This window comes from Populus alba, chromosome 15 (genome assembly GCF_005239225.2).
Source record: "Populus alba chromosome 15, ASM523922v2, whole genome shotgun sequence".
Classification (NCBI taxonomy): Eukaryota; Viridiplantae; Streptophyta; class Magnoliopsida; order Malpighiales; family Salicaceae; genus Populus; species Populus alba.
Window position 1 is genome coordinate 3,578,307 of NC_133298.1, and position 19,105 is coordinate 3,597,411.

At 31.9% G+C, this 19,105-nt stretch overlaps 2 protein-coding genes across 2 annotated transcripts; both read left to right on the plus strand.

Annotated features, from left to right (window-relative positions):
- The first annotated feature begins 2,475 nt into the window (after positions 1-2,475).
- LOC118056315 (uncharacterized) lies at positions 2,476-10,581 on the plus strand. The gene is made up of 3 exons (XM_035068489.2): positions 2,476-2,631; positions 3,063-3,239; positions 9,957-10,581. The coding sequence occupies exons 1-3, from the start codon at positions 2,604-2,606 to the stop codon at positions 10,349-10,351; spliced, it is 600 nt and encodes a 199-aa protein (XP_034924380.1). The 5' UTR covers positions 2,476-2,603; the 3' UTR covers positions 10,352-10,581.
- Positions 10,582-11,947: 1,366 nt separating this feature from the next.
- Positions 11,948-14,805, plus strand: LOC118056303 (acetyl-CoA-benzylalcohol acetyltransferase). Its single transcript, XM_035068477.1, has 2 exons — positions 11,948-12,104; positions 13,490-14,805. The coding sequence occupies exons 1-2, from the start codon at positions 11,948-11,950 to the stop codon at positions 14,803-14,805; spliced, it is 1,473 nt and encodes a 490-aa protein (XP_034924368.1).
- The last annotated feature ends 4,300 nt before the right edge of the window (positions 14,806-19,105 follow it).

Below are 19,105 nucleotides of genomic sequence, written 5' to 3' on the forward strand. Positions count from 1 at the left end.
GAAAAGGGATATTAATCTACTTATAAATAAAAAAATAAGAAAAGCATTAATTTAAAAAAAATAATTAGAAAAAACAATATTTAATCTTGTAGGACGAGACATTTATATAATTGTGTTTGCTAAATTTATTTATTAAGATAATTTTTTTTATTCATTCTAGCAATAATATAAATCAAGACACAAAATTAAAGTGATTGAATAAAATAAAAGGAGAAAACATATTATTCAATATTGCACGTATTAGAAATATTATCTGAAAAAAAAGTTTTATATTTTTAAAAAATAAAGATAGTCTATAGAAAAGATTAAAAAAATATATAAATGAATAAAAAACAACTCTTCAAAATTTAAATGCATAACAAATAAAAATATTTGTTATTTAAAAGAGATTCTCTAAACAAAATCAAATTTGACATATAAAAAAAATTAAAATATAATAAAATTAAAATAATAATAATTACAATTTCATAAATTATTTCAAATAAAATAAATAATAATCTAAATAATGAGGACCAAACTTGATAGATAAAAACATTTCAATTAAAAAATAACAAGAGAAAAGTAAATAATAATCATAAAAATGAGGATTAAAGTTAATATAAAAATAAAATTAAATCAAGTTCTAAGGGATGAAACTAAAAAGAAATATTCAAAATAAAATATAAAGCAATTAAAAGTTTAAAGACCAAATTTGATATAATCAACAAATAATATGATATTTTTATATTTTTTTATAATTTCTGAGAAGTGTTTTTTACCCAAAATAAAAGAAAAAACACTTTTCCTGAAAACCAAACTAATTTTTTTTTTCCTGTAAAGTATTTTTTATTAATAAATTTTTCTAATGACAAACAAACACAGGAATGTTTGGAAAATAATTTTTAAAAATCCACTTTTCATAAAACAAACAGGCTTTAGTTTCAGCATATCTTTTAAAACTGCATTTTAGTTAAAAAATTATTAAAATAATATATATTTTTTATTTTTTAAAATTTTATTTTTAATATTAAGATATTAAAATAATTCGAGAATATAAAAAATTATTTAAATTAATTTTTTAAAGTATGGTTGTATCGTGATTGAAACCTCTATGGTATTATGAAGTTAATGTGGTTTTTTTTAAAAAAAATAAAAAAAATTTTGTTATAAACTATTTGATTATTATTTTGATATATTAATATAAAAATTTAAAAAAAATAGATAAAAATTTATTTTAATATATTTTTAAATAAAAAAATATTTAAAAAAAACAATTGAAAAATAAAAAATTATATTATAGAGAAGGGGGCCGGGTTTGATTAAACTATAGTGGCAGAAAAAAAGTTTAATATTTATATATATATGGTTTCTTAACTCGGTTTTAGATTTGTTTGAACCGATTCATTGGAGTACTCATTTAGTAACATGGCTACGGGTGAGGTTCATCCGCAGCCACGTTAATAAAACATTTGGTAACCAAAATAAAATTGCTTTCAGTGGGTAGGACCCACATGGCACCGCAGGTTTCTGAGAAGCTGCTTCTCATCTAGAAAAAACACCAATGTAGCACTGTTCACTAAAGTGAATAGTTTTTTAAATTTTTTTTTTGAAAAAACCAGTGCGAGTGAATTAATTCACTAGCACTGTTCACATGAAAAGTTTATTTATTTATTTGAAAAATCAGTACAATTAATTGATTTCACTCGCACTATTCACGTGAACATAACCAATTTTTTTGTTTGTTTGTTAAAAAAAATAGTTTAATGTGAATTAAATTTATTCCTACTATAATCTCAATTTTATTCCTAATAATATTTTACCTAATTTTATTGCACGCTCAAAAAGTCATGAAAACTGTAGTTCTTGTCGAATGAATTTTGTACATAATGAAATTGTAATTTTTTTAAAAAAATTGAGTTTTACTTGAAAAATTAGTATTTAATATTATTTAATAACACTACATAAATTAGAAGGATATCGCATGATGACGTAGCATTTGTAGAATTTGATCGCAATTCCAATTATGTTCTTGCCAGTTTCAACCCAGTTAAAAAAAATTCAGTTTTTATTTTTATTTTAATTGTGTTTTATTCAAAAAATTAGAAGGATATCTCTTGATAACGTAACAAAAAATTCAGTTTTTGTTGTTGCCTTCTTAAGAAACCATGAAAAATATAGTTATTGTTGGATAGATTTCGTATATGATGATATTGCATATAGTTTAATGAAATAATAAAAACATTTGATATCAATATTATTTATTTCATGATGTAATAATAATAGTTAAATCTACAATATTTAAATTTAAAATATTTTTTAATTATTTTATAACTTCAATTTGAAAATTTATTTTTTTAACCAAACACATTAAATTATTTCTTGTTCAACCTTAATTTCAACCATAATTTTAACTAAATATATATATTTTCAAACCAATCTCAACTAAAATTACTTTTTATAAAATATTTCTTTTAAAACCACTGCCACCAACCAAAATACCAAAAACACCCTATCACTTTGGAAGCAGTTAAATAATTTTTAAAACCGGGAAAGATGAATGGCAAAATCATTACACCTATGGAATCACTTTGAGAACCAGCTGATAGGAATCGGAGACTGCCGACATGTCGGATCCTCAGAACAGCACGCCAGGTAATTTCTCGCAGCCTTTTCGTTATACCATCAATCTATGAAAAAACCATGGTCTTAATCGTAGACTTTTCGTTATACCAGCGATGTTTATGAACTAATTCATAAGAGGTTTTTTTTTTTATTAAGTCCTGGGGGTTGCATGATTTTTGTAGTCTTAGATGGCAAGTTGTCTGGGCTAGGAAGTTAGATGAGAGATTTTGATGAGTTTATAGCAGATCTTGATTTGCAGTAACTGCTCCTTCTAGTGAATTTAAGGAAGATGTGTGCTTGATCTTGGTTCGAGAGGTTCTATGTCATCATTTCCCTGTTGAATTTGATTCTAATTCCGTGAAATGGTGCACAACTTGATGTTCTTTTAGATACATGTGGATATCCTATCTTAAAAGTTAAGGGCTGTTTATTTACCTTATTCTGGTTGCCTTTCTGGACAGCAACGTTTCGTGGTGATGACAAGATGGAAGAGGACTCTGGATCTATGATATTGATTGGTGAAGTTGTGGGTCTTGGTGATAGAATCCCGGAAGAACAAATGCATACCGGGAATAAGGAGCACTCTTTGAATAGTCATGATCCTGTAAACCATGTTTGTGAGCCACGTCCTAACATAGGTAATGTTTTCAACTGTGCATGTGTTGAAATGAATTGGCTGTGGAGTATTTTACTGAATGCTATTCTGAACCAAATCGTTTTGCATTCATACTAGAGGCAACATGCTATTGAACACCTAATTGCACCATCTGCCCCGAAAGGTTAGCGGTTAGCCACAAATACCAGCCATCAGAAGCGTAAATCTCCCAAATCAAAATTCTCAAACTCAGCCCTATGGACAAAATAAAAACTAGTACCCCTTGCCTGCTAGAAGTCATTGTCAAACTGAAAGCCAGAAAACAATAGAGAACCTTCAGTGACCTATGTACCCAACTTTAGAAAGGATGATAATCGTAGCTGAGTTCTTCACGTTCTGTTTTTTTCAACCAATCTACTTATGTTATAGAGGTATAAAATATAAGTAATAAGTATATATTGCAAGAACTATGACAACATTATCTTTTTAAGTATGCATCAATGACTCTTAATACCTTCTAAGACCTGGATGGTCTACCAAAATTCCCACCAGACACGTTGATCAAGCTATGATATTGATTTTCAGCCAAACATTATGCAAGTATAACATGTAATTTGTCTAATTGCATGGAAACAGTTCGTCTGATGGGTTTTAATTATGTACCTTGTTATCAGTAATGTCATAAACTTTGTGCTAAACTCATATCTTACTCTTGAGTTGTGGCTTAAATTGGTGAATTGGTTTAGGATAGATTGGTAATTGCATGGTGTGGTGTCCTAAACAAGAATGCAATGTGTTGATGTATTTTCTTTAGGATAAGGACTTTTCTTGTTAAAGTTGGACTTGAAGTATGTTTTCTAATGAAACAAGGACTTAATTGCTAGTATAAATAGAATGTGTTGTGGCTAGTTTATGTGTGCCTCCAATATTTATGGTGTGTAGTGGCAACCACAATCCTGATAGTAGAATTCTTTGGTGCGCCACATGGGGGGTTTTGTGAAAGGGTTGCCCTCTCATCTAGTTTTACACTAGTAGTTTACAAGGCCTAGTAGTTGTGTAGTGGAGATTGCTTGGATCTAACCGGGTTTTGGGTGGTGAGGTATTTGTGTAGTGTTTGATTAGTGAGTGTACTCTCTATTTTGATAGTGAAGTCTTGTGGAATAGGCTTTGCTGAACAATGTTATATTTCGTGTCCCTTTTATTTGTGTTACTATTTGGTTTGCCTGGGTTTTGCACAACACATACTATTCCTATCGGTGGCAATACTATTTGTTTTGCTTGGGTTTTGCACAACGCATACTATTCCTTTTGATGGCAATACTATTTGCATTTTAAACCAAATCCAGTACTTGGGGCAGCCGCATACTATTAAATCTTACAAAATTGGGGCAGCTGCATCCTGCATAGTATAATTAATTGGAAAGTGGCCTCAAATCCTCCATTGCATTGTAGAAGACAACCTCGACCCTAAACTCCAACTCCTTGTCAAAAACAGCATAATGCATCACCTTCCGTGGAAGCTTTTCACATCAAATCCAGTAATTTTGGATGCTGACTTAGATTCTCAAATTGAACCCCATGTTGAGTTCTTGCAGTACTAGAAATGTTATAGAAGCTATCGAGCAGTCTTCACAGTTGTTTGCAGCTTATTTGGGTTACTCAAGAGAATTTTCATATTTGAATGCAACCACTTCCTGGCCTGGTTTCCTGTTAGTTCATGATTTGTCCAAATAAAAGTCATTTGTTTATCTGATCATTCCAGTATTTCATTAGGTTGATTAACCAAAGAGATTCCTATTCAACTTTCACACAAATATTCCATTGATTTTTTTCTTCTTTTATTGTTGATAATAATTCTATATATATTTGTGCGACTCTTTTTCTAGAAACATGTGCGAATTTTACAATTTGAAGGGTTCTTTGCTATCAAACATTGACTTCTTGATTAAAGATGTAACATCCCCATTATTTGGGTACAAATTCCTTTATATTAAGTCTGTAAACAATGTAATTTTTTTTATTGGTCGATGAAACGGTTGACCGGTTTATTTAACAGTTCAATCAGTTGATCAGATAAATCTGAAGTTATCCATATTTCTAACTCATTAAGATTCTATCGAAATTTCAACAGAGTCTCCTTTGTATTTGGTCATCCCAAGTGTCGACATCAAAATCATATCATATAAGATAACACTTTATAATCACAAACACCACAAACTCATCACCCCTTTTTCGATTCATTCATCCTGGATCTCATCTCGTCGTATCCATCATTCCATAATTTGTTCTCATCAATTCATGTCACTAAGACCTTTATTAATTTCACATCCATTATAATAATTAGAACATCAAAACATTTACAATAAACTCCACATCAACAAACACTTGATTAAGTACATATATATAGTTATTGCTCAAATTAGTATGACAAATATAATAATCATGCAAGACTTTAGCGTATATAGGTTTTAAATTACAAATACATTATATCACCTCAATTAGTGGATGATAATTGTTAGTTTTATCTAAAGATATGTAAATTACATTTCAAAATAGAGGATCCAAAATTACAATCCATAAGTTTGATTTACAACTAATAATCCATAATTTTCTAAATCTACTTAAAAGCAACAACTGATGATTACTCCTAGCGAGCCTCCGAGTTACCTATAACAAAGTCAATAAATTTTACCAAGTCACAAGTTAATATCTTATTCAACACTTAAATGAAATAATCAACTTTTTATCTAGACAATATTTTAATTCATTCTTTATTACCATCAAATTTTTTCTTTACATAAATTTAATCAACCCTAAACAAATCTTGTAATATTATAACTCACATAATTGTTTCAACATTTCCTTATCGAAGCCAACAATTCAATATTCTCTCTTAAGTACTCATTATCTCAACATATCCATCTTAATTGCCAATTGATCCTGCTTTCACATTCGAAAAACAATAATTTGGTATTTCTCACTAATACCAGTTTCTCCAACAAACCCACCTTGAATGTCAATCATTATAGCATTCCTATTCGGAAGCTAATAATCCGGTATTCTTTAATAAATACTAAACAATTCTCTCAACTTACATATCTTTCTTTCCATATTCACTATCAATATCACTACACATTTTCATGGATAACTAATTCACTAGTAAGATTTTCGAGAAAATTATAAGGAAAAGTACCATAAGGTACAGAGTCCTTTGCTGCATTTTAACTATAAGCGGATCCACCAGCTCTCCGAATCACCCTAACGGTCTCCCCTGCATCGACATGTTTTTCAATGAAGTTTTATTATTGTATAACAACATACTTCTTATTTTGCGTACCATTCATTATAATTCTATTATATTTAGGTTTTTCATCAATACGCTCTAATCATTAATTACAAACAAATTCTTGATTCCTTCAACTCTTATTAATTTTACACAATTTCATAAAATTTATAGTTTTCTCTAACAATTTGTAATTTCATCCTTCTAGGCCCAACCATTCAATTATTCAATATTCTATCATTTCATTAACTCAACTCAATCAAAATCATTATTCACGTGATCATACATACAGTTATAATACAATTAATGGACAATATCATAAATGCAAAATTTCCCCCCTTTTGTTCTCTTTATGGACGACCCCTATGGCTTCCCTACGCATCAAAATTTCTTTGTTATTTCAACATGTTTTCACTCCTATTACATCCTACAGGGATCCTAGAAACTCAATTTCTAATAAATTCATTTTCCAAGTCTTCTCTCCTTTTCCTCTTCTCTCTCTCTCTCTCTCTCTCTCATTATATCATAATTTTCCCTTTCTTTTATCTTTCTTAATTTCTAGTATGGATGTGTTTTTTTATCTTTCAAAATCCTATCTTTTCACCCCTAAAGCTTACTTTCTAGCCTTTCAAGGTGAAAGGAAGGAAGAAATGAAAATGTTATTTTCTCTCTTCTTGCACACCGTTGGGTTATACTAGGGAAAATAGCCAAAACAGTAAATATTTTGAGAAACAATCTAATCATTTTATTAAATTGGTCTAGCCGTTTCTTAAAACAGCTACACCGTTTCTAGTTCTGGAAATATGCACATTTTCAGCTATGAACTTTTCTTCTTTTACTTTCTTAATCTCTTTTCTCCAATTTATTCTTTTCACTTGTTTGTTTTATTTTCATCACACTATAATTTCTATTATATTTATTATTTTTAATTTATCCCGGGGTTACAAAAGAGGAGTGTCTTTTTATGGGTTTGCTAAATTTCCTTTTCACGGACCAAAAATATACGGAAAAGCATGATAGTATGGTTTATGTAATGTATGATCAAAGTCTAGAGGTTGTAAGAGTGAGGATTAACCTTGTCTTTTTCTTTGTTTTTTTTTTTTTTTTCAATTTATTTCTACAATTTTTTTCTTATAGTTAACCTTGTTGGGTCAAATGGGTTTTTCTGGGTCAAAAACTTGGCCGGTTTAACTAGCAACCTGATCCGGATCAGGCTTCAACGTCGCAAGTTTTCCGGGTCAACCCTCCAGGCTATATTGGGTTTTACAACCATGATATCACCATGCCCATGACATACATGAAAATTTCCTCATGCATATGTTGATTTCCGATTCCTGTAATATTATGCATGTTCAAGCTTAGAATTGCTCAAAGCATTTTGTTTTGTATCATGCATGAGATTTTAGAAAAACACAGGTTGCATAGTAAAAAGCCATATGAGAATGAAATGCAATTTATCTTTTGGGCTCATTTTTTCCAGCTAAAGGCAAAATAATCTTTGCAACCTTCCCTTTTTCTCTCCTCTTCTTTCTTTGTTTTCCCTCTTATTTTCTCACATTTCTTTATCAGTACCACCTAAACTTCGTATGATCACTATATAATGTGATCATCACACTGCTTTAGAAAAATCTTCCAATATGTATGCTTGTCTATGTATGCCTTTTTAAATTTTTACAATCACCTCTCTCATGCAAGATATCAATTGCTCTGGAGAAATCCATCAACATAGAACTCAATGGACCAGAAAAATTCATCAACATAGAGCTATATATTGTAAGGTTGATAACAAAATAATCAACGAATAGAAAACACAATATCTATCCATTAAATACACAAGCTTTTGAAATGATAAAATAAAATCCTAATGATTTTTGTTTGCTTTCTCTATATAGGAATTCTTGATAACTGGATTTCCTAGCTACTTTGTGACCGTATATCTTATCATAATTTTAGTTAACTGGGTATTGCTTTCTTTTCCTACAAGGATTATAAAAAAGGCTTTTATATGGTGAGATTGTATGGCGAGATTTTTTTTGTAAATAAATCATTCATGATGTTTTTTTTTTTTTTTTGAAATGTTAATTTGTATATAAGAAAAGAGAAGAGTTCTGTACAAAATTACGAAGGGTATGCCCCAAGGAACAACCAAACAGCAACAATTAAGGAAGAAGAGAAATTATATTGTAAATCGAAAACAGGACCTCTGCAACAGGGCAGAACAGAAACAGTAGCAAAAAAAGCAAAACACAACCGCCAGGATGAAGGACATCCAGAGAGGAAACCAAAGGAACAATGAAGAGGAGAGCACTCCCATGCCTGATCTGCTAAGCTTGTACTTCTGGGAGCTTCCATACGCTTTTGAAAGTGCAGGGGATTAGGCTTCGATCCTTTTCCATCAAGACAGTTCGGATAGTTTGAAAAATTTCCTCACCTAGTTGTTGTGTAGACCGGTATGTTTGATTGAAGATCCTATTGTTTTGAGACCCCTAACCTTAGTTTCTTGCAGGGATGGCAATTTGATTCGATCCTGATGGATATCAACCGTCCTGACTGAATGAGTAGAATTGGCTTACTTCTTCTTCTTCTTCTTCTTCTTTTCTTCTTTTCTTTTTCTTTTCTTTTTTGTTTGCTTTTTTTTTTTTTTCTTTTTAGATAGTTATCTTATCTGATTAGAATTAGAATGAGTAGAACAACCTTACTTTTTCTTCTTCTTCTTTTTTTTTATTAATTTTTTTTGAGTTGTTTTTAGATAGTTACCTTGTCCGATTAGTAAATTCAATTCAAACCTAACATAAACCTAACCCGAGATATATATAGTTGTAGCATATAGATATACATGTAGAACATTTATATTTTCTTAATACAATATAATATTTAGATATTTTAACATTGACATATTACACGCACAGTGATTTTATGTTGAGCAATAATTTATACTTAAATAATAGATATTCATCTGGATGCTCGAAACTCAATACTCAATGGATAAGGTATGAATATCTAAATTTTTTACTATTGTATGATATGGGTCGGGAATGGATATGATAAAACCTAATCCATGGGTACTCAATGCCATTCTGAGTTTATTGTTTCAGCATTCACTATATGCAAGTTTTGGCCGTTCTCCTAGAATTCTTGTTTGTGCTGTTTCCATCTTCCTGCTGTACATGAATTGATCTAGTGCAGAACTTCTGTTCTTATCACAACGAAATGAAAGTCCTAATATCAATGTGATGTTAAAGTCTACTGGCTTCTCTTTCTTTCTTTCTTTTTTCTTTTTCATTGGTGGAAAATGAATGGTTAAAAATATATTTTTATTTATTTAAAATAGGCATTTTTCAGGTAATGTCATGGTAAGGAATATCTTAATTTTTTTAAAAAAATGTTCCATCATGCATTTTTCAACTTCCAATTCTAGTTTAACTTCCTGAAATTTGGCATAACTTGTCTACTTATTACCGCATTATTCTCTTTCAGACACAACAGCGGAACCATCAATTAAGGAACCATCAATTAAGGAACCATCAACTAAGGTCATCTCAAAAAGTTTGTCTCGGACTGACATAGAGGAAAGACTGAGCGTTCCTGCAAGTTGTCTACGCTTTTTCCCAATGCCTGAAGGTGTAAGAGAAATTGAGTTCCAAGCAATCGACACTCTAGGGAAGCTGTGGAACTTTAAGCTGTCCTGTCGTGCTGGAGGACATCCTAAACCTGTTATCACTGGGCAGTGGCTTAGTTTTGTGAAGGATAAAGGTGTCAAGGTAGGTGATAACGTAACAATATCTCACCAAAATAATGGAACGAATGAAGGCCAATACAGCATTTCAGTGTCCAGAAAGGTTTTCAATGTTTTGGCGACTTTGCCAGCTTGAGCTTCTTTTCTTTCACCTGCAGAAGTTTGCTCTCTGCAGGGTATTCTTCTTTGAAGCATGGCCTTGACTCTCTCAAGTAATGCATGTCCAGTATTAAACTCGGCCATCTTTCAAGGAAAAATATAAGTTTGATTTTGTTTGATGTACAATTTGATAGTGTAAGTGTAAAAATATTAGAACATGGTGTATTTTTATGCTGAAGAAAACAAATGATGAAGAGATTTGTTGCATGTTAAATTCTTAAAGATAAAAAAAAAACCAGGCTTAAAATATTTGATTTTATTTATTCATGTCTCTATATAGATTTGTTACATGTTAAAAATCTTAAAGATTAAAAACACCAGACTCAAAAATATTTGATTTTATTCATTCTTGTTTTCATAATTTTTATAATTCTTAATATAGAAAAGATTATAAATCTCTAATAATTTTAAATGGAAAAAAATAAATTAAGAAAAATATTTTCTAATAAAAAAAATATATCATAATAAATCATGAAAAAAATATATTTATTTTTCTAAAAAACCCTTAACATTAGCGTCGTAGAAGAACATTTTTTTTATGTATCACCTATCATAGGTTCTTAAAATCTTTATGCAAGTCATTCAATATTAATTTTTTAATACAATATTTTTATGTGAATCATCTCATAATAGATTTTCAATGCATTTTTATATAGTTCGTCTTATCATAAATCCCATCACCAGGCTGATGCAAACAAAAAAAACACATTAACTCTTGAAATTTTTTTTCTTTAATGAAAATCTTTTTATTCCTTTCTATACAAACATGTCACGATAATTTCATTCAATGGTTATTCTATAGCACATAACAAAACAAAATAACCATAAAAAATTATTGATTATCGATTTTCCGATCATGGTTGGTTTGTAGCACATAACAAAGTAAAATAACCCCTAATAATCATTGAGCATTGATGCAAATAGAAGTAAAGGATAAAGGGATTTGTTGTATGTTAAAATGCTTTAAGACCAATAACACAACAAGTATACGAAGATCCTTCAAATATTTAGTTTTATTATTTCATTTCTCCACTTGTCAAAAATGTTATTACAAATATTTTTCTTAATTTATTTTTTTTATATTTTTTAGTTATATATATATATATCTTTTTTTTTTTCTAAAAAAAAACTCATCAATTTTACTGCTTGTGGCCCTCCTTAACTTCTTTCTATATATAATAGTAATAAGAAATCCAGATTGATATTACTTACCAGCTTCATATACCTGTCAGTGTCTTTATCAGATTTATTTATCTGAAATCATACAGCTTGATAATGGGATAATGACTCCAGTTTTGACTTGCTAACTAAAGTTCAGTGAGACATTTAAGATGTTCGGAAAGCTTTAGGTTTCTGGTAGACCATCTTTAAGGTGCCGACCTGTTTGGAAATGACATTAAACACCTGATTAGAAACATGGTGATTATGCATAAACATTAAACAGACTAAAAAAACTATTTATAATATCAGTACACTGAAATATAAAAACAAATTTAAAATTATTAGTAACGCTGTGCGTTTCCAAACACAGGAAAGACTGAGCGTTCCTACAAGTTGTCTACACTTTTTCCCAATGCCTGAAGGTGTAGGAGAAATTGAGTTCCAAGCAACCGACACTCTTGGGAAACTGTGGAACTTTAGGCTGTTATCCTGTCGCTCTGGAGAACCTCCTAAACCTTTTATCACTGGGCAGTGGCTTAGTTTTGTGAAGGGTAAAAATGTCAAGGTAGGTGATATTTGAGCATCGATGCTTAGAACTTCACCATGATGCAAAACTTACATGGTTATTTTTTAACCAATCATTTTTTAATTTGTTTTTATTATTTTTTTATGCTAAGAAATATTAAGTTGATGCAAAAAAAAATTTAGTACTTCACCATGATGCAATTTTTTTAGAAAACAAAGGTTTAATATAAATATTTTACGGTATTTCTTTTTATGTTATTTGTTGCATCACACGCACATTGTTTACCAATTTACTCACAAACCTTTACCATCACGCATTTACAATTTACATCACGATCAAACATGCAATTAAGACATTAATAAAACATTCCAAGCTCCAAAAATACACCTTCAACATTGTTGCCAAGTCAGATGAAGCTGTAACCAAATACTAAAGACATTTCTCCTTATTATATTCTAAAATTACAATCCTACCCGAATCAGAACCAACAACAATACAATCTTTTTTAGCACCAGTTAGTCTAAAAAAGTCTATCGAGCCAACATCATTCTTTCCATCCCACGCGCAAGTCATTTCAATCGCTTCCTTCCAGCGTATCACCATATTAAGAGCAAACTTTCATAAACCCCCTTTAAGATGCAAAAGAAATTCCAATAACGTTCCTTCTTTTCTTCTATTTTTTTTTTATATATATAAAGTCAGGAACTTTAACTAAGATTGGATAGGTTGGCTTGTTGTTTTTCAAGAGGTTGGAGATGAAGATGGTGAAATGTTCTTGGAAATGATGGAGAGAGGAGGGCGGTTATTTACATGTTTTCAGGAGAGGGAGAGGCAAGCTTTTTTTTCTTGTCCTTGTCTGTCTATTTCTGTGTGTGTGTGTGTGTGTGCAGGTGAGGTGGAGAAATATGGGACTCCCTTTTTCTTTTTCTTTCTCGACTCGTCTTTTCACTTGCCTCCTTTTCAAATGGTCAGAGCCCCTTTTGTTTTGTTTTTGCTTGGCCCGCTTTTTGAATGGTCTGAGCCCTTTTCCTTGCTTGGGCCCTTTTCCGTCCTGGACATTGATCTTTTTATATAGGCAGTTATGCGTAAACAACTATGGAAATTCTCTAGCGGTATTGCAAGGATTCAGTTTTTCAGTTTCTTGTCTTTTATAAATAAACTGACGCATGTAATAATAGAATCTCAACTGAAAATTAAATAAAAAAAACTAGGACTAATTAATTTACATTATTGAACATTAATTGATATTTAATATTGAAATGTTACAGTAAATTGTGTATTTGGGGTGAAAGGATTTCAAATATATATATATATATATATATATATATATATATATATGATCCCTCTACTTCCGCCAGATAAATTAAGTTGCCCATATTTTTCAACCTTTCTTCTTTTCTTTTCTGATCATTTCTTGTTTTGATATAGACCTTGAAAAGAGTTCCAATATGAACGTTCAAATCCTATCTAAAAAGTTGATAACTCCATCATCTCCAACTCCTTCCCGCCTTCGAAACTACAAAGTTTCATGGCTAAGTATGTTTCAGTCACCTCTTCTATATTTACCTAACATTTTCTACTACCCATCCAGTACTGGTGGAGACAACATTGAAAGAAGCAAGCAATTGCAAAAATCATTATCGGAGGCCTTAACAATCTTTTACCCCTTTGCTGGAAGATACGTTGACAACAATCTCATAATTGATTGTAATGACGAGGGAGCTGAATATGTGGAAACCCAAGTAAGTGGCTTCCTCTCACAACTTCTTGAAGGAGGAGAACTTGAGACCGAGCTTCGGAATCGTTTGGCTCCAATTCCACATCGACCTGAAGACGGTCCTATAGTATTAGTTCAGTTCAACATGTTCGAATGTGGTGCGGTGGCCATTGGTGTATGCATCAAACACAGGGCGGCCGATGCCAGTTCAGTATTTGCGTTCATTAATGCTTGGGCTACTGCAGCTAGATTAGGGGTTGATGAAGTACGTACCCCAAGTTTCCAGTTAGCTTCCTTCTTCCCACCAAGAGATATACCTACTTTTACCCCAAACTTTGGAGAGAAAAAGGTTGAGATTCAGAAGAGGTTTGTGTTTAACAGTGCAGCGATGTCGAAACTGAAGGCTGTTGCGAGTGCCAATATTAATGGATCGCGCCAGCCGACACGAGTGGAGGTCGTGACAGCACTTCTGTGGAAGGCTCTTACAATGGTGGCTCGAGCGAAACATGGTCGGTTAAGGCCTTCCTTCTTGGTACATTCATTCAACTTGCGAGGGAAGACTGCAATGTCTGTACCAGATAATTCTTGTGGGAACTTTACAAACCCGGCGATTGCACGTTTCACAGCAGATGATGATGAGAACAAAGTGGAACTTCATCACTTTGTAGATCGAGTTCACGATGGAATAAGGAAGAGGGTAACAGATTCTGCAAAGATTTCAAGTGATGATGACTTGTTTTCTTCGGTGGTCAACACCAAGACTGAGATGATGATCGAAGCATTTCACAGAAGCGATGCAGATTTCTATATGTTTAATAGCTGGTGTCGGATGCCGGTGTATGAGGTAGATTTTGGCTGGGGAAATCCTGGTTGGTTTAGTGCAGTGGTTGTCCCTGGTCATAATATGTTTCATTTCATGGACACTAAAGATGGTGATGGAATTGAGGCATGGGTGAGCTTGGAAGAAGATGACATGCTTCTTTTCCAAGAAAATCCTGACATTAAGGCCTTCACGGGCCAAGAATAACATCGTCATCCTAAACAAAGTCTTAGCAAAGAATAGTAATAATAATATAGTTAAGTTTATTATTTTGAAGATTGAGTTTATATATGCTCATATATTTGTGGGTATAATTAATTTCTTGTGTTGTTATTTTAAATAATTGAATATATAATTTATATTAATTTTGAATTTGTTGATTTTTTTTGGAAATCACGTTATTATAAGATATTCTTGTCAATTAACATGGTCTTATTTTATTATTTTTATTTCAAAATTTTGTAATTTACCCCAAGGAAGTATGAACAGTTGATTTCCATCCTTTATTGTTTTTTCAGAACATCATCCGTTTGTGTCTTCTGGGTTGCTAGTACAAAAGGCACCATTGTATTTATTGGAGTTGAGTGACTGCTTGACTTCCAAACCACGATATGGTAGTAAAAATAAGCAATGTAAGTCTAGCAGAACAGACTTCTAAATTAGGCTGAGGCATTACTGATGTTTTGATTCTTCTTAAAACAGAATCATTTCAATTATAGGAAGTAGAAACTACTCTTCATTTGTGATCTGATGGAAAATTAAATCTTCTGATAAGAAGTCCAATGGAGTTCTCTGTGATCTGATGGGTTAGTGGAATGTATGTCCCTGGTGTTGAGATGGCTTTTTATTTATTTATTTATTTGTTAACATGAAAGTCTGAATCAGTTAGCACGTACCTCAATTAATCTCATGAGCTTTGAAATTAATAATTATATAAGCCTCTAGTAATTCTGAAAAAACTCGAACATATAATTATTGAAGAGCAAACCCATAATTTGACCCGTTAAAATAGCTTTTGCATACTGAACATAAAAGGTGATGGAAACTGAGGCATGGGTGAGCTTGGAAGAAATAGCATGCTTCTTTTCTAGGAATATCCTGACATTAGGGCGTTTTCTCTAGCCAAGAATTACAGCATCATAACTGAACAAGCCTCTCTTGACTATGCTCAGGACGATTACTAATTCCTTGTTTCAAGTTTCAATTTCAAGTCTCGGAAAGGATTCAAATTCCAATAATCCGAGTTCCAAGAACAGATCAAGTTTCTGTCTTTGGGTAGAGCAGATATATCAATTTGGTTGGTTGATTGTGTGTTTTAGCCACATGGTATGTTTCTTCTCGTTGTCTCTCATTGGTTGTTTTGCAAATTTGTTCAGGTAAATTGATAAAACAGAGGAAAGAAAAAATTGGCGAAATCTTCTTTGATCAATTCCCGAAGTTTTATTTTTATTTTTATAGCACTTAATTAATTGGATTAATAGCACCCAGGTGCCCTCAAGAACGCAGTTCCAAACAGTTTTTTATCAAAATTTAATCTTTTTTGTTCGAAATTATTTTTTTATTATTGTAATATACTAATATTAAAAATAATTTTTAAAAAATTAAAAAATATTATCTTAATATACTTTTAAACAAAAATATATACTTTAAAAAATAAATATTACAACACTTTTAATCACACTTTTTAATCTAAGTTTGATGATAGATGAAAGCTTAAAAAGCTCGTCTCATGTCTCAACCGTCGCATGCATGGACACAAATCTCCCCACGACAGAATAACCGTTCCCTTAACGTGTCCGGTGCGACTAGCCACCATAAAGAAACCTTCCAAGATAACTGAAATCCCCACCAATTTGTAGCATCCTCATCACCAAAAACAAGCCATAAACAAGGAGAGGAAGAACCCCCCAAAACCATGGCAAAACAATCCTCAATGTTGCAGAAAAAACTGCGAGAACTTGAACATGAACTCATCAACAAAGTATTCTCTCTTCCTGCCGAGACTCAATTGTCTGAACTATATATTCAAGACGTCGAGCAAAGATTCTTCTTTCTGAAAAATCTCTTGTCGGCAGAAACAACATCAAGCTCTAAAAGGCCGCAGTACCGCTTGCAACAAATAGGCAAGAGGTTATCAGACCTTGAAACTGCATTCTATGACAGGAACAACAATAATAAAACAGCGACAACACAAGTTCAGTTAGAGAATGTTTCATGCTCCGCGTCTTGTCTTGATGATGATGGTGATCAGACCGCTAACGAAACGGGCTTGTGTGAATTTGAGGAGTCGGGGAATGCTTTTCAGAGTTTGATGAAAGAGGCAACACCATTGACAGTGACAACCCAAGACCAGTTAGGTATTGTTCCATCCACCGAGTCTTGTCTCGATGAAGATGGAGATCAGACCTCTGAGGAAACGGGTTCGTTTGAATTTGAGGAGGCAGAGAATGCTTTTCAGAGTTTGATCGAAGAGAAGACACCATCGATGAAGACAGAGATGGTTAAGGTTCTTGTAAAGAAGAGATCGGGGAGGGTTTTTTGGGGCATGGCTAGTGGGGTGGTGATTGCCATGGCTTTAGTGGGATTTATGACAGAAAGTTCAAGTGGAATCTTCCCTCATCTGAAACATAGTGTTTGTCTTCCACCTACCTAATTAAGACAATAAATTTGTGTTTTGCCATGTGATTTTTGTGACTATTTGTATGTAATTCTTGATTCAATTTGTTTATTTCACGTATCTTGAGATTTTCCGAAATGAAAATTGATTGATGGAATGGTACCTTTGTTTTAGAAAATTTAGCCTCTGACCATTTGGAATTATTAAACCGGTTTAAGATATGGATTGTGGGTTAATCTAGATGAAAATAAAATAACTTAATTCATTTTAATTAAAAAAAAAATCACATGGTTTTGAAGGGAAAAAATTAGAAAAAGAAAGTCATCTAGTTTAATAAATTTTAAAAAAAGTCAAATTGATTGAGTGGTACTAATGTTTTCTTCTTATTTTAAAAAATATGCATCTTGGATTTGCAAAGCAAAGAGTACATATATATATTAATTAGAATGAAATCAAATTTTATTATGAATACATAATATTTAATTAAATTTTAATATCTCATCTTTATTAATTCTTGAAAAGAATGTTTTGTTAACATGATACTTGTATGAATTTGTGATGGAGATTTATGAGTTTAATTGAGGTTTCTACTATTAATTTTATTCTTAAATTATCATATTTTGAATGAACATTGCATAGTTTTAAAACCCGGCCCGGCCCGGCGGGTCGACCCGGGACCCGGCCGACCCGGGCATGGGACCGGTCCGGGTGAAGGCCAAAACCCGTTTGGGAATTGGCCCGGCCAGACCCGGTCGACCCGGTGGGTCGACCCGGGACCCGGTTGACCCGGCAAGACCCGGTCAACATCTAGCCCCAAACCCGTTGACTTTTATTTTTTTTTGTTTTTTTTTTTTTGCTAAAACGACGTCGTTTTGATTTTTTTAAAAAAAAATTAAAATTTTTTTTGACCCAGCCGACCCGGCGACCCGGCCGAGACCCGGTGACCCGGTCAAAACCCGGAACCCGGGCCTTGGACCGGGTCGACCACCGGGCCGGGTCTTAAAACTATGGAACATTGTCTCTCTCTATTTGATTTAATCGTTATTATTTATCAAAAAACTTTTATAAAAATTTTTTTAATTTTTTATATTTTGAGCTGAATTTTTTTATAATTTATTAAATTTATATTTTCTTATAAGCTTAAAAGAATAGTTTCCAACTTCTGAAAATCTTGAAATTATTTATAAAAGTGAATTGGATTTTCATCAGGAAAAAATTCAATTAAAATATTAAAATACAAATGTTTTTAGGATGAGTTTTGATTAAAACTCAAAGTTTTATCCATTAATATAACAATCAAATCAAACAGAAATATAATATTTATCGATAATATGATAATTTAAGAATAAAATTTAAAATTTAAAATTTAGAAGAAAAAAAAAAAAAAAACCCTTAATAATATAGACCTTGAGATGCCAAAACTGATAAAGCCAGCAATTTATTAATTAACCCATCTAGAGCAGAATCAATCCCTCAAATCACGTGCTACCAGCTGACACGGATTTCAGACCCCACATGCTGTCATCGCACTATCAGATTCTCATGTCCCCGGTAATGTTTTATAACGTCATGGACATTTCTGTACTTTCCTCCTCCTTAATTATGCGGCGACCCTTGTTTCGAACGTTAGCCAGCTGGCTGGTTCAAATTCTACCAGCCACTAGCTCCATTTTTGTGACAGAAGATGATTGTTTATCCTGAATTTTTTTTCTATGGGCATCAATTTGGAAAAAAAAGAAGGAAATGACATATTTTTAATTAATAAAAAAATAATCAATGGGTCGAAAATAATTCTAATTATTAGAATACCATATAGTGTGAAGTGTCATTAGACATCATGATCACTTTTTTAAAAATACTGATAATTAAATTGTTTTTTTTAGTTAATCT

Coding starts and splice junctions, on each gene's coding strand:
- LOC118056303 (XM_035068477.1), top strand. CDS start 11,948: ATGCCTGAAGGTGTAGGAGAAATTGAGTTCCAAGCAACCGACACTCTT. Junction 12,105..13,489: donor GGGTAAAAATGTCAAGGTAG/GTGATATTTGAG, acceptor GTTTTGATATAG/ACCTTGAAAAGAGTTCCAAT.
- LOC118056315 (XM_035068489.2), top strand. CDS start 2,604: ATGTCGGATCCTCAGAACAGCACGCCAG. Junction 2,632..3,062: donor TCCTCAGAACAGCACGCCAG/GTAATTTCTCGC, acceptor CTTTCTGGACAG/CAACGTTTCGTGGTGATGAC. Junction 3,240..9,956: donor TGAGCCACGTCCTAACATAG/GTAATGTTTTCA, acceptor ATTCTCTTTCAG/ACACAACAGCGGAACCATCA.